The sequence below is a fragment of the Electrophorus electricus genome, chromosome 1, assembly GCF_013358815.1.
Source record: "Electrophorus electricus isolate fEleEle1 chromosome 1, fEleEle1.pri, whole genome shotgun sequence".
Classification (NCBI taxonomy): Eukaryota; Metazoa; Chordata; class Actinopteri; order Gymnotiformes; family Gymnotidae; genus Electrophorus; species Electrophorus electricus.
The window spans coordinates 10,662,423-10,677,625 of NC_049535.1; the positions used below are offsets into that span (position 1 = coordinate 10,662,423).

The 15,203-nt window shown below is 50.2% G+C and overlaps 1 protein-coding gene across 1 annotated transcript; it reads left to right on the plus strand.

Moving 5' to 3' along the window:
- The first annotated feature begins 311 nt into the window (after positions 1-311).
- On the plus strand, positions 312-15,073 carry mrps9 (mitochondrial ribosomal protein S9). The gene is made up of 11 exons (XM_027004622.2): positions 312-431; positions 890-1,066; positions 2,972-3,034; positions 3,131-3,161; positions 9,101-9,180; positions 11,134-11,219; positions 11,608-11,683; positions 11,790-11,958; positions 12,506-12,614; positions 13,747-13,919; positions 14,400-15,073. The coding sequence occupies exons 1-11, from the start codon at positions 345-347 to the stop codon at positions 14,489-14,491; spliced, it is 1,143 nt and encodes a 380-aa protein (XP_026860423.2). The 5' UTR covers positions 312-344; the 3' UTR covers positions 14,492-15,073.
- The last annotated feature ends 130 nt before the right edge of the window (positions 15,074-15,203 follow it).

The window sequence follows — 15,203 nt, forward strand, 5'->3', positions numbered from 1 at the left end:
GTTAAATACCTGCTTCTGTTAAAGGGAGCCTGGTTAAATACCTGCTTCTGTTAATGGGAGCCGGGTTAAATACCTGCTTCTGTTAAAGGGAGCCGGGTTAAATACCTGCTTCTGTTAAAGGGAGCCTGGTTAAATACCTGCTTCTGTTAAAGGGAGCCGGGTTAAATACCTGCTTCTGTTAATGGGAGCCGGGTTAAATACCTGCTTACCTGCTTCTGTTAAAGGGAGCCGGGTTAAATACCTGCTTCTGTTAAAGGGTTAAATACCGACCGCTTGTAATACAGGACGTGACGTCAGAGAACACAGGAAAGCCTTCCGGTGGCAGCGCGACATTGTAGTCCAACATGGCTGCCTCCAGCAGGTCCGTTTTCTCCAGCTGTCTGAACTACACGCGCAGCTTCTCGCTCACCTCGACGCGGACCAGCCGACAGGTAACGGCGCTCGCGCTCTGTCGTAGTCGTGAGTGGTGCAGTAGCGGAGACGCTGTCCGCGTTGGGATGATCTCGAGCTAACAGGATAGGGTTCCGGTTACTGCACGGGCTTGCAGAGTGCTCCGTTAGGTATGTGTCGTTCACTCTCTCTCTCTCTCTCTCTCTCTCTCTCTCTCTCTCTCTCTCTCTCTCTCTCTGTCTGTCTCTCTGTCTCTCTCTCTCTCTCTCTCTGTCTCTCTCTCTCTGTCTGTCTCTCTGTCTCTCTCTCTCTGTCTGTCTCTCTCTCTCTCTCTCTCTCTCTCTCTGTCTCTCTCTCTCTGTCTGTCTCTCTGTCTCTCTCTCTCTGTCTGTCTCTCTCTCTCTCTCTCTCTCTCTGTCTCTCTCTCTCTGTCTGTCTCTCTGTCTCTCTCTCTCTGTCTGTCTCTCTCTCTCTCTCTCTCTCTCTCGCTCTCTCGCAGTTCACCAGGCAGATCTGCGTGTCCTCGCGCGTGCAGGTGAACAAGGCTGCGCGAGGACCGGAGAAATTCTCCATCGAGTACATCAGGAAGCACGCGGAGGAGTTCGAGGTTGGCAAGCGCCGTCTCGCGAACATGATGGGCGAGGATCCCGAGACGTTCACGCAGCAGGACGTCGACGTAAGGCAGCGCGCGGGCCTGGGATGCACTTGTAATGTGATGTGGAAATAGACTTCAGAGTACTGCCGCGCCCTGCTGGACACGTGCAATGTAAATTATACATCCTCATTAGCTTATGTGGCATTTTAGTAAAATAAATAATAATAGCATTTTTAATGTTATTATTTACTTTGACACCATCTGGTGGTCCAATAGTCTGTGCGGTACAATGCCTCGTGACATCAGCTAATTTAAATGAAATTAAATACACATACATACACAAATTAAATACACATGCATCATAAGACCATAAGCATGTGGTCAGGTGCTATTAGTACTGCTTGTGGTCAGGTGTTCTTAGTACTGACCAGTAGGTACACGTGGTCGCTGGGAATGGATGTGTGGTTCTTTTGGGGATTGGTGAATAAACCCATCTGCTATGTGAATAATCTCTGCACTGCTCCGCTCAGGACAGGTGATGTCCATGTGTAAGGTCGACTTCTAGCAGGCTGTGTTGGTGTGTGTGTGTTAGTAATGGTTTCAGATAAGCCAGCGTCACGCTACTCCGCCACAGAGGTGTGTCGGTCAGACTCCGTCATAAACGGTGGATTATAGGATGTCCGTGTGAAGTACTCCCGCGCCGAGATTATCAGGGGTTATTCCAAGACGATGACCAAAGCCTTGTGTTTGGAAACGGCCCAGTTGGCCAGAGGAAGATGGGGGATGTTTGGAAACCCTTTCACACCTCACGTCTGTCCCTCCCCTTGCTACCTGTAATTAATTTGCCCCGCTGAGTCTGTCCGGTGTCGTCCCACCTCGCTGTTGTCTCCGCAGACCTCAATGGTTCTGCTAATGGATGGAGTCTTCAGCAGCAGTGTGGAGAAGTGAGTTGACGCTCACCGCGGGGGGGGCGCGGGGGGATGCGGTGGGCACCCACGATGATGCCTCAGGCTGGCAGGGCAGCGCGTGGGCACCGTCTGGGTGGGTGGCGATGCCACCTCAGTGCCAGCCGCTTCAACCAACGTGACGTTCCTGCGAAAGCGCAGCGAAGGTGTGAGACAGCTGTGCAGCGGGGAGTAATTAACAAAGACACGCACATACACACACACACGCTCTTCAGCTCTGAGCCCATCAGTTTGGATTCTGAGGTTCAAGGGTCAGAGGCTGTGCTGGCATGGGGGCGGGGCTTCCGCACGGAAGTGAACGAGGCGGGGCTTCCGCGGGCCTCTCCACACGCTACTCGGATTTCCCGAGCGCCCTGACTCACGGCTGTGTTGTGCCTTTGCCCACAGCAGATGTCTGTAGTCCCGCAAGTTCCCGAACAAAGTTGGGCAGTGGTGCGCGTTGGGGTGACTGCGCTGTGGGGGTAGCGGACGTTGAAGCAGCAGCGTGACGAGGCCGCACCTCCCTCGGGGAGTAGCGCCATATTGCCGTTCTCAGTGTTAGCAGGTGTTTGCTTCATCTGCTGCGGTGTTCAGCAGCTCTGCTCCCCTCTCTTGCACTCCTCTCTCTCTCTCTCTCTCTCTCTCTCTCTCTCTCTCTCTCTCTCTCTCTCTCTGCTCCTGCCAGCCCTCTCTTCTATGGGCTCTCTCGCTCTCGTTCTCTCGTCTTGACGGCGTGATACATGACTGGGTGTCTCATTTTCCACGCTTGCCGCTGTCATCTCACTTCATCCCCCTCTCTTTCACCTTTCCCCTTCTTGTTTTCTATTTTCCCCAGACGCTCATGAACGGCCTTCCCTTCTCACGGTACATACGGTCCACCCAAAGCGACATTTCCCAGCAGCTCAACAAGCGTTCACTTTTAGATGTCCTCCAAAATGGTGTGGCGAGAGGAAAGAAATGGCAAAGAATGTTAAAATAATTGTGTGTGTGTGTGTGTGTGTGTGTGTGTGTGTGTGTGTGTCTGTGTGTGTGTCTGAGACAGAGGAGCATAGAATATCTCTTCCCGTCTGGCCTGTTTGAGAAAAAGGCGCGACCTGTCATGAAGGTAAGTTTTGCTGCACCCCCCCCCCCCCCCCCCCCCCACACACACACACACACACACCTGATCAAAGTGTAATTCTCCTCTACATCTGTCCCACAGCACCCTGAGCTGATCTTCCCCAAGCAGACAGGTACTGTACATGAGTCCATCACTGCTGAGTCTGAGCTGGATGTGTGCATGGTGTTGTGGTTCACTGATGCTGACTGTTCACGTGTGTGTGTTATGATGCGTTGTGTGTGTGTGTGTGTGCGCGTGTGTTGTGATGCGGTGTGTGCGCGTGTGTTGTGATGCGGTGTGTGCGTGTGTGTTGTGATGCGTTGCGTGCGTGTGTGTGTATGATGCGTTGCGTGCGTGTGTGTGTATGATGCGTTGCGTGCGTGTGTGTGTGTATGAGGCGTTGCGTGCGTGCATGTGTATGAGGCGTTGCGTGCGTGCGTGTGTGAGGCGTTGCGTGCGTGCGTGTGTGAGGCGTTGCGTGCGTGCGTGTGTGAGGCGTTGCGTGCGTGCGTGTGTGAGGCGTTGCGTGCGTGTGTGTGCGTGTGTATGAGGCGTTGCGTGCGTGTGTGTGAGGCGTTGCGTGCGTGTGTGTGTTATGAGGTGTTGCGTGTGCGTGTGTGTGTTATGAGGCGTTGCGTGTGCGTGTGTGTGTTATGAGGCGTTGCGTGTGTATGTGTGTGTTATGATGCGGTGTGTGTGTGCGCGTGCGTGATGCGGTGTGTGTGTGATGATGCGTTGTCTTTGTGTGTGTGTATGTTATAATGCATTTTGTGTGTGTGTGTGTGAGATGATGCGGTGGGTGTGATGATGCAGTGTGTGTGTGATGCGGTGTGTGTGTGTGTATCATGCTGTGTGTGTGTGTGTATCATGCGGTGTGTGTGTGTGATGCATTGTGTGTGTGTGATGATGCGTTGTCTTTGTGTGTGTTAGGATGCATTTTGTGTGTGTGTGATGCAGTGTGTGTGTGTATGATGCGGTGTGTGTATGATGCGTTGTGTGTGTGTGTGTGTGTGTGTGTGTGTGTGCGATGATGATGATGATGATGCGTTATGTGCTGTGTGTGAAATGCCGTGTGTGTGTTATGATGCATTGTATGTGTATGATGCATTTGTGTGTTAGTGTTAGGATGCTGTGTGTGTGTTAGGATGCTGTGTGTGTGTTAGGATGCTGTGTGTGTGTTAGGATGCTGTGTGTGTGTTAGGATGCTGTGTGTGTGTTAGGATGCCGTGTTTGTGTGTGTATGATGCGTTGTGTGTGTGTGTGTGTGTGTGTGTGTGTGTGATGCCGTGTGTGTGTGTGTGATGCCGTGTGTGTGATGCCGTGTGTGTGTGTGATGCCGTGTGTGTGTGCGCGTGATGCGGTGTGTGTGTGTATGATGCGTTGTCTTTGTGTGTGTGTATGTTATAATGCATTTTGTGTGTGGGTGGGTGTGATGCGGTGTGTGTGTGTGTATCATGCGGTGTGTGTGTTTGTGTGTGTTATGCATTTTGTGTGTGTGCGCGATGATGCGTTGTGTGTGTGTGTGATGCCTTGTGTGTGTGTGTGTGTGTGTGTGATGATGCGTTGTCTTTGTGTGTGTTAGGATGCATTTTGTGTGTGTGTGATGCGGTGTGTGTGTATGATGTGTTGTGTGTGTGTGTGTGTGTGTGTGTGATGATGATGCGTTATGTGCTGTGTGTGTGAGATGCCGTGTGTGTGTTATGATGCGTTGTATGTGTATGATGCATTTGTGTGTTAGTGTTAGGATGCTGTGTGTGTGTTAGGATGCTGTGTGTGTGTTAGGATGCTGTGTGTGTGTTAGGATGCTGTGTGTGTGTTAGGATGCCGTGTTTGTGTGTATGATGCGTTGTGTGTGTGTATGATGCGTTGTGTGTGTGTGTGATGCCGTGTGTGTGTGTGATGCCGTGTGTGTGTGTGTGTGTGTGATGCCGTGTGTGTGTGTGATGCCGTGTGTGTGTGTGTGTGTGATGCCGTGTGTGTGTGTGTGTGTGTGTGTGTGTGTGATGCCGTGTGTGTGTGTGTGTGTGTGAGATGCCGTGTGTGTGTTATGATGCGTTGTATGTGTATGATGCATTTGTGTGTTAGTGTTAGGATGCCGTGTGTGTGTGTGTTAGGATGCCGTGTGTGTGTGTGTTAGGATGCCGTGTGTGTGTGTGTTAGGATGCCGTGTGTGTGTGTGTTAGGATGCCGTGTGTGTGTGTGTTAGGATGCCGTGTGTGTGTGTGTTAGGATGCCGTGTGTGTGTGTGTTAGGATGCCGTGTGTGTGTGTGTTAGGATGCCGTGTGTGTGTGTGTTAGGATGCCGTGTGTGTGTGTGTTAGGATGCCGTGTGTGTGTGTGTTAGGATGCCGTGTTTGTGTGTGTGATGTTGCGTTGTGTGTGTGTGATGCCGTGTGTGTGTGTGTGTGTGTGAGATGCCGTGTGTGTGTTATGATGCGTTGTATGTGTATGATGCATTTGTGTGTTAGTGTTAGGATGCCGTGTGTGTATTAGGATGCCGTGTGTGTGTTAGGATGCCGTGTTTGTGTGTGTTAGGCGTTGTGTGTGTATGATGCGTTGTGTGTGTGTGATGTTGCGTTGTGTGTGTGTGTGTGATGCCGTGTCTGTGTGTGTGTGACGCCGTGTGTGTGTGTGTGATGCCGTGTGTGTGTGTGTGTGTGTGTGTGTGTGTGTGTGTGTGTGTGTGTGTGTGATGCCGTGTGTGTGTGTGATGATGATGATGATGATGCGTTATGCACTGCGTGTGTGTGTGATGATGCGTTATGCGCTGCGTGCGTGTGTGTGTGATGATGCGTTATGCGCTGCGTGTGTGTGTGTGTGTTATGATGCATTATGTGCTGTGTGTTCTTTGCTCAGTGGCGCAGTGGGATAAAGATGGCCGCCCGTGTGTGTGTTAGGATGCTGTGTTTGTGTGTGTTATGCGTTGTGTGTGTTATGCGTTGTGTGTGTATGATGCGTTGTGTGTGTGTGATGCGTTGCGTTGCGTTGTGTGTGTGTGATGCGTTGCGTTGTGTGTGATGCGTTGCGTTGTGTGTGATGCGTTGCGTTGTGTGTGTGTGTGATGCCGTGTGTGTGTGTGATGCCGTGTGTGTGTGTGATGCGTTGTGTGTGTGTGTGTGTGTGTGTGTGTGTGTGTGTGATGCCGTGTGTGTGTGTGTGTGTGTGTGATGCCGTGTGTGTGATGCCGTGTGTGTGTGTGATGCCGTGTGTGTGTGTGATGCCGTGTGTGTGTGCGCGTGATGCGGTGTGTGTGTGTATGATGCGTTGTCTTTGTGTGTGTGTATGTTATAATGCATTTTGTGTGTGGGTGGGTGTGATGCGGTGTGTGTGTGTGTATCATGCGGTGTGTGTGTTTGTGTGTGTTATGCATTTTGTGTGTGTGCGCGATGATGCGTTGTGTGTGTGTGTGATGCCTTGTGTGTGTGTGTGTGTGTGTGATGATGCGTTGTCTTTGTGTGTGTTAGGATGCATTTTGTGTGTGTGTGATGCGGTGTGTGTGTATGATGTGTTGTGTGTGTGTGTGTGTGTGTGTGTGATGATGATGCGTTATGTGCTGTGTGTGTGAGATGCCGTGTGTGTGTTATGATGCGTTGTATGTGTATGATGCATTTGTGTGTTAGTGTTAGGATGCTGTGTGTGTGTTAGGATGCTGTGTGTGTGTTAGGATGCTGTGTGTGTGTTAGGATGCTGTGTGTGTGTTAGGATGCCGTGTTTGTGTGTATGATGCGTTGTGTGTGTGTATGATGCGTTGTGTGTGTGTGTGATGCCGTGTGTGTGTGTGTGTGTGTGATGCCGTGTGTGTGTGTGATGCCGTGTGTGTGTGTGTGTGTGTGTGTGTGTGTGATGCCGTGTGTGTGTGTGTGTGTGTGTGTGTGTGTGATGCCGTGTGTGTGTGTGTGTGTGTGTGAGATGCCGTGTGTGTGTTATGATGCGTTGTATGTGTATGATGCATTTGTGTGTTAGTGTTAGGATGCCGTGTGTGTGTGTGTTAGGATGCCGTGTGTGTGTGTGTTAGGATGCCGTGTGTGTGTGTGTTAGGATGCCGTGTGTGTGTGTGTTAGGATGCCGTGTGTGTGTGTGTTAGGATGCCGTGTGTGTGTGTGTTAGGATGCCGTGTTTGTGTGTGTGATGTTGCGTTGTGTGTGTGTGATGCCGTGTGTGTGTGTGTGTGTGTGTGAGATGCCGTGTGTGTGTTATGATGCGTTGTATGTGTATGATGCATTTGTGTGTTAGTGTTAGGATGCCGTGTGTGTATTAGGATGCCGTGTGTGTGTTAGGATGCCGTGTTTGTGTGTGTTAGGCGTTGTGTGTGTATGATGCGTTGTGTGTGTGTGATGTTGCGTTGTGTGTGTGTGTGTGATGCCGTGTCTGTGTGTGTGTGACGCCGTGTGTGTGTGTGTGATGCCGTGTGTGTGTGTGTGTGTGTGTGTGTGTGTGTGTGTGTGTGTGATGCCGTGTGTGTGTGTGATGATGATGATGATGATGCGTTATGCACTGCGTGTGTGTGTGATGATGCGTTATGCGCTGCGTGCGTGTGTGTGTGATGATGCGTTATGCGCTGCGTGTGTGTGTGTGTGTTATGATGCATTATGTGCTGTGTGTTCTTTGCTCAGTGGCGCAGTGGGATAAAGATGGCCGCCCGTGTGTGTGTTAGGATGCTGTGTTTGTGTGTGTTATGCGTTGTGTGTGTTATGCGTTGTGTGTGTATGATGCGTTGTGTGTGTGTGATGCGTTGCGTTGCGTTGTGTGTGTGTGATGCGTTGCGTTGTGTGTGATGCATTGCGTTGTGTGTGATGCGTTGCGTTGTGTGTGTGTGTGATGCCGTGTGTGTGTGTGATGCCGTGTGTGTGTGTGATGCCGTGTGTGTGTGTGATGCCGTGTGTGTGTGTGTGTGATGCCGTGTGTGTGTGTGTGTGTGTGATGCCGTGTGTGTGTGTGTGTGTGTGTGTGTGTGTGTGATGCCGTGTGTGTGTGTGTGTGTGTGTGTGTGATGCCGTGTGTGTGTGTGATGCCTTGTGTGTGTGATGCCGTGTGTGTGTGATGCCGTGTGTGTGTGTGTGATGATGATGATGCGTTATGCGCTGCGTGTGTGTGTGATGATGCGTTGCGTGTGTGTGTGTGATGATGCGTTATGCGCTGCGTGTGTGTGTGATGATGCGTTATGCGCTGCGTGTGTGTGATGATGCGTTGCGTGTGTGTGTGTGTGATGATGCGTTTTGCGCTGCGTGTGTGTGTGATGATGCGTTGCGTGTGTGTGTGTGTGTGTGATGATGCGTTGCGTGTGTGTGTGTGTGTGATGATGCGTTGCGTGTGTGTGTGTGTGATGATGCGTTGCGTGTGTGTGTGTGTGTGATGATGCGTTGCGTGTGTGTGTGTGTGTGTGTGTGTGTGATGATGCGTTGCGTGTGTGTGTGTGTGTGTGTGTGATGATGCGTTGCGTGTGTGTGTGTGTGTGTGATGATGCGTTGCGTGTGTGTGTGTGTGATGATGCGTTGCGTGTGTGTGTGTGATGATGCGTTGCGTGTGTGTGTGATGATGCGTTGCGTGTGTGTGTGATGATGCGTTGCGTGTGTGTGTGATGATGCGTTGCGTGTGTGTGTGATGATGCGTTGCGTGTGTGTGTGTGTGTGATGATGCGTTGCGTGTGTGTGTGTGTTATGATGCGTTGCGTGTGTGTTATGATGCGTTGCGTGTGTGTGTGTGTGTGATGATGCGTTGTGTGTGTGTGTGTGATGATGCGTTGCGTGTGTGTGTGTTATGATGCGCTGCGTGTGTGTGTGATGATGCGTTGCGTGTGTGTGTGTGTGATGATGCGTTGTGTGTGTGTGTGTGTGATGATGCGCTGCGTGTGTGTGTGTGTGCGTGTGTGTGTGATGATGCGCTGCGTGTGTGTGTGATGATGCGTTGCGTGTGTGTGTTATGATGCGTTATGCGCTGCATGTGTGTGTGATGATGCGTTGCGTGTGTGTGTGTGTGATGATGCGTTGCGTGTGTGTGTGTGTGTGTGATGATGCGTTGCGTGTGTGTGTGTGTGTGTTATGATGCGTTATGTGCTGTGTGTTCTTTGCTCAGCGGCCCAGTGGGATAAAGATGGCCGCCCTTTTCACTTCCTCTTCTACACAGGGACACCTTCATTCTACTCCATCATGCATGTAAGTCTCTCTCTCTCTCTCCCTCCCTCCCCCCCCCTCTGTCTCTCTCTCTCTCTCTCTCTCTCCCCCCTCCCTCCCCTCCTGCCCCCCACTCATTCTTCTTGGCTCAGAGGACTCCGTTCTCCTGAGCGTGCTGTGCTGGTTGGGGTCCTTTGCTCTAGAGTGAGGGCAGAAGCCTCAAGAGATACCAGGGTTGTGGGTGGGGTAGAGTGAGAGAAACTGAGCACTGTTATAGGCCTGCTGTGGGTGTGCAGGGGTGTGTGTGTGTGTGTGTGTGTGTGTGTGTGTGTGTGTGTGTGTGTGTGTGTGTGTGAACGCATTTATGTGTGTATGTGTATATGTGCAAGCACGCATGTACGGCATATGCCTCCAAGTGTACGTGCAAGCACGTGCGTGTGCATGTGCACACCTGTATTTACTACTGTATTGTCCTCGACTCGCCCCAGACTCCCACGTCCCATCCTTCTCTCTCGCGTGCTTGCGCGTCTCCTCTTTGCCTTGTAGAGAACCCACCCCTGCTGTTCATTCAAATAGGTTTGTCAAATCTGCCCACCGTGGGCCAAAGCCCCTCCCCTGACCATGACCCACAAACGCTGCACCACTCCCCTGGCCAGAGGACATGACTGGTGCTTTACCCGGACGACTGTGATAAGAAATAATGCAGATGCAGTTCCCAGGGAGGCTGTAGCATAGTTTAACATGCGTTAAAGGTGCTGTAGTATAGAATAGTTTAACATGCGTTAAAGGTGCTGTAGCCATTTCATGTTTTCATTTCAAACGTGCCTATTGTATGTATAGACGTCGTCTTCCAGAGTGATTTGCATGGACGTGTGAGTTTACCTCGGTGCAGCGCCCGGGTGAACGTTTTGAGGATTAGAAGAGACTTCTGTCTCTCTTGCTGTACAACCGTTTGGTGAAAATATATTGAATTTGAAAGCGGAGGTCAGCCAGAAGAGCTCGTTCATCGCTCACATCACAGCTCGTCTGTTTCGTCTCCCCCTTCCGCCAGTGGCCCCTCTCAGACCTCTAACAGACCTTCCTCCTGTCCGGTTTTGTTTCTCTGGCTGCGTTACTGACGTGCGTTACTGGAATGGTGTGATGCGTACATCACTCGTCTTCCCCTCCCTCCCTCTTTCTTTCTTTTCATTCTTTTCTATTACACCTTTCCTTTTCCCCGGCAGGCTGAAAATTGCTTTTTGCCCGATGTTTGCCTGTTTGGCGTGTGTGTGCGGATTAGACGCACTCTATCAGGGTGGAATTAAACAAACAGCTGTGGAATAATTGCAGGGGAAATGAATTCTCGCGCGGCCGACGTGAGCGGCATGGAGCTGCCAGCAGAGCCACCCGCCGGCCCCCTGCCCCGCCCCGCCTCGCCCTGCCCCGCTCCGCTCCAGCAGCATGCCTGACGGGCACTCTAGGCTTGTGGGCGCGATGCCAATTTAGACAAGCGTGCCTGAGAACACCACCCGGCTGTGCATGACGGCTTCTCCAGCCATGAGGAGGGAGAGCGTGCGCGCGTGCGAGCGTGCATGCGTGCGAGGGTGAAAGGGAGCTATCGCCCTAGTGCCCCTCAATTCAATTTCCCCTACACACAATTAAATCCAGCCAGGGCTAAGGAGATAGAGATGCCATCTGCCTTTATAATGGAGATTTGGGTGTTGGTGGGTAGGTGTGTGTTTGTGTAGGTAGATGGGTGGGTGTAGGTGTGTTTGTAGGTGTGGGTGGGTGTGTGTGGGGATAAGACCTGGGATGTTTAAGTCCATCCAGATTGAAAATCTTGAACATTTTGTCCATGTGTGTTTACACACAGCTACCTCTGTCCCTCCTGAACTGTCCAAATAGGACGGAGAGCAGCTGTAGTTGGCTGTCTAACCTCGACGTCGTGCTGTTACAGAGACCACACACTGAACCCCTGCGTCTCTTCTCAAGTGAACGCTGCTTTGTTTATTCCAGGACACGTTCGGGAAAGTGCTGGCCATAGAAAAACATCAAGACCAGATGAGGAGTAAAGGAGCTCTTCCTCAAGACAGCAAGCAGATGTGAGCACCAGGACCTACCGTGTGCACACGTGTGTGTGGGGGGGGGGAATACTACAATTTTCACTGACTTATAATGGAACTAGTTTATGTTAGAAAAAGTAAATGTTTGTTTAAGTCACAACATGCATAACATGAAAGCCACTGACAGGTAATGTGAGTATCTCGTTCTGGTGGCACCTGTCCAGGTGTGTGTGACCTGTGAGGCAGCAGGTGATACAGAATACAGGTGTGCTGGAACAGTGATTTATATAGTCATGTCCACACGACTGGAGTGAAGACCATCCAGTCTGAACACACTCACTGACTGTACGCGGCTGTGTCTGCTGCCTAACACCACCACTGTTACAACATAATCAGTGTTATTCATGGAGTGTGTGTGTGTGTCCAGCTCTCTAGGTGGAAGCAGATGGCTACTGAAGGAAGAGTTAGAGGAGGTTCTGGTGGAGAATATCTCAGACCAGGATGTAAGTCACTCACCCCCATACTGCAATTCACACAGACACCACAAGAGGGCGCTGGTGAAATGATTTCCTAAATGCATTTTTCCTTTGCCTGTGTGTGTGTGTGTAGTACTCACGGTTCCTACAGCTGATGGACAAGTTGCTGTCTCTGCCCTTTTGCGCGCTGGAGGAGGAGTTTGTCCAGCGTTTCCGCAAGCAGCTGGAGATTCAGTCCACCAAGCAGGAAATCCCTGACGTTCATTGTGATGAGAACGGAAGATCCTACAGTCAGGCCCAAGGTACACACACATACACACACACACACACACACACACACACTCCCTGATGTTCAGTTTGATGAGAGTGAAGAACCTACAGCCAGGCCCACGGTACACACACACACACACACACACACACACACACACACACTCCTTGATGTTCAGTTTGATGAGAGTGAAGAACCTACAGCCAGGCCCATGGTACACACACACATACACACACACACACACACACACACACACACACACACACACACTCCTTGATGTTCAGTATGATGAGAGTGAAGAACCTATAGCCAGGCCCATGGTACATACATACACATTCCTGGCCCACGGTATAGACACACACACACACACACATGCACGCTAGGTCGTTCTTGCTCATCTAAGAAAATGACCAGTTTTATATCGGCTGGTTTTAGTGTCCAGTTCTAAGATGTTCTGAACGGTACCTGCGTGCAGCTCATTCTGCCCTTCAGCACCATCTAGTGGTACTCAGAGTCAGAAACTTGCCCCCGTTGGTGGTCCTGGCTGCAGGGTCCTGACCACATGCTCTGTTCCCTCGCAGGCAGGAGGAAAACTGCCACGGCCAGCGTTACACTCCGAGACTGTGGCAGCGGACGCGTCGCTGTCAACGGAAAAGACTGTCTGCTGTACTTCCCTATTCTGCAGGACAGGTGTGTGTGTGTATGCGTGTTTGAATGTTCGTACATATAATACATCAGTGCACATGCTACTGTGAGAATGCAACAGACAGCTGTGGTCTTGTGATCATGTGGTCGTGTGGTCAGAGACTTCTCAGTGATAACCACGGTAACCAGGGGCCGAGCTTAGTAACAGATGTGTTACAGCCTGGAACCGAACGCTCCTAACACTCCTAACCTTCATCTGTAAGGTCGTGTGCCTCATGAGGTTGCCAGTTGAGTGGCATCAGGGCGCTTGTTACTAATAATCCAGTGACTAGGGTTTTGCTCAGCATCTAGAGTAATGGAAAATGCGTTGAAATCCTCAGACACTGAGTTAAAATGAACCCTTATAGACTTTCACGGGGTGTAATTCTAGGGCATAACATTTTACATCATCTGTAAGAATTTCTGAAAAAAAAACTCCCTTGAATGAACTCTTACTAAATCATTCTTCAATAAAACATCAAAAGAGTTTTGCTGGCCAGCCAGCGCACGGCTGCGTTCTGTTCGTCAGTCGAGCTGTCAGTTCTGGTCTGTCCACCACTAGCCGCTAAGCCCCGCCCCCTCAGGGGAGAATGATCAACCCCAGCAGTTTTCTGGCTGCATGCTGTGCCTCCAACAACCTCCCCAATCCCATCCCCACCTCCACCCCCCCGACCCGCCCCCCGGCCTGCTTACCCTCTGTAGTCTGGGAGGGGAGTTAATTACACAGCTGAGTGAGTAGTGGGCTCCGTCTGGCCTTATCAGACGGACTTAACTGGAGCGGACAGACGACAACATTCCTCTGTGTCAGCAGTGTGGGCCACAGTACGTCTGCTGTCCCCAAGCACAGGAGTGCACGTGAACACATTGCATGTGCACAAGCGCACACGTGAAGACATCATATGAACCTATTACACATCACGTGCACGGGAGTGCTCATGAATACATCACGCATTACACGAGCATATCATGTGTGCTAATACTGAATGAACACACACTGTGTGACCACAGGCAGTGGTTTGTCACATGCACTGCATGAGATTACAGAGTTCAACGCTCCTCCCCCCTTTAATAACAGTCCTTATACTGAGAAAAAGAAGTAATGTGTAGATGACTCTCTCTCTCTCTCTCTCTCTGACAGGGAGCAGATCATGTTTCCTCTACACTTTGCGGGCATGCTGGGAAGGTTCGATGTGCAGGCACATGTGGAGGGCGGGGGTCGCTCAGCACAGGCTGGTGCTCTCCGGCTCGCCATCGCACGGGCACTGCTCAGCTTTGTCTCTACCCCCGCGGAGGTGGAGACCATAAGGCAAGGTATGTTAGACACTCCATCTCTCACACACACACACAATCTTACACACACACTCAGGAGCGTAGACTACTGTACTACATAGACACTGAACACTAGAAGCTTCGTGCGCTGCAGGTACACAGTGGTTTGATTTTTATATCCTGTTTAATAGAAAGAAAACGTTAAGACATATTTATCTTGAATCAAATGTCCATGTCAAATGAGCTCCATCTCTCACTGTACTGGTTTTGTGCTCTTATGGACATAACATGAATAAATAGATATTTGAATGCTTCAAACCTATGTGCTTTTTATTTCTAGAATAATCAAATGTCACATATGGCCAGTTTTAACAACACTAACACACACACAGACACTCTCTCACACACACGCTCCTAGTCCTGCTTTCTATGAGGTACAAAGACCATGAAGTGTCTGCTGGCAAATACAAAGTAAAAAAATAAAATAAAAAAAGATTTGCAAAATGGACTTTGTGCTTTCAGCGGGCTTGCTGACGGCTGACCCCAGGATTAAGGAGCGACAGAAACCAGGCCAGGCAGGCGCCCGCAAGAAGTACACCTGGAAAAAACGTTGAACACTAGGGGGCACCTGGAGCAGAGCGCAGAGTGATAAACCGACTGGAAGTGACTTCAAGTCCCAAGCAGAACCCACGTTCATATACAGATCAGGCGTCATTACTGTTAAAAATACACTGAATCCATCAGAATAATTGGGGCTTGTTACGTTGCTCTACATTATGCATTGTGCATACGGTGTATTCCAATAAACCAAATGTTTCCTATATTGTGTGTTGATCTTCCCAGTGTGTCGTGCTGCGTTTGTGCCACCAGAGGGCGACCTCAGTCTTGTTTAGTGTCGAGCTGTAACTAGAACTACCGCTGTAAATGTGTTAAGACAAATCCAACTCAAACACGTTAAACCTTTACGCTTATTGGAGGCGTTTGAATGTATTGTGTGTTGGTATAAAAAACACCGTTGTTACATATGTACTAGTCTCTATGCCTAGAATGTGTTGCTACATAATGCATAATACATAAAAGTGTGTAACAGGTGTGGTAGTTCTTTATGTTTTAGGTCATCGAGTTATTCTTGCATTAAACGGAGAGGACAGAGAAATATTTACAAAAACAAATAAATGCTTTTTATTGGCGTTGCACATGTGTGTGTGTGTGTGTGTGTGTGTGTGTGTGTGTGTGTATGCCTCTGACCATAACAGTGGGATGTGTTTAGTGTGTTTAGTGAGTGTATTTAGTGAGTGTTGGGCACCGAAGACCCAAACGTCATTT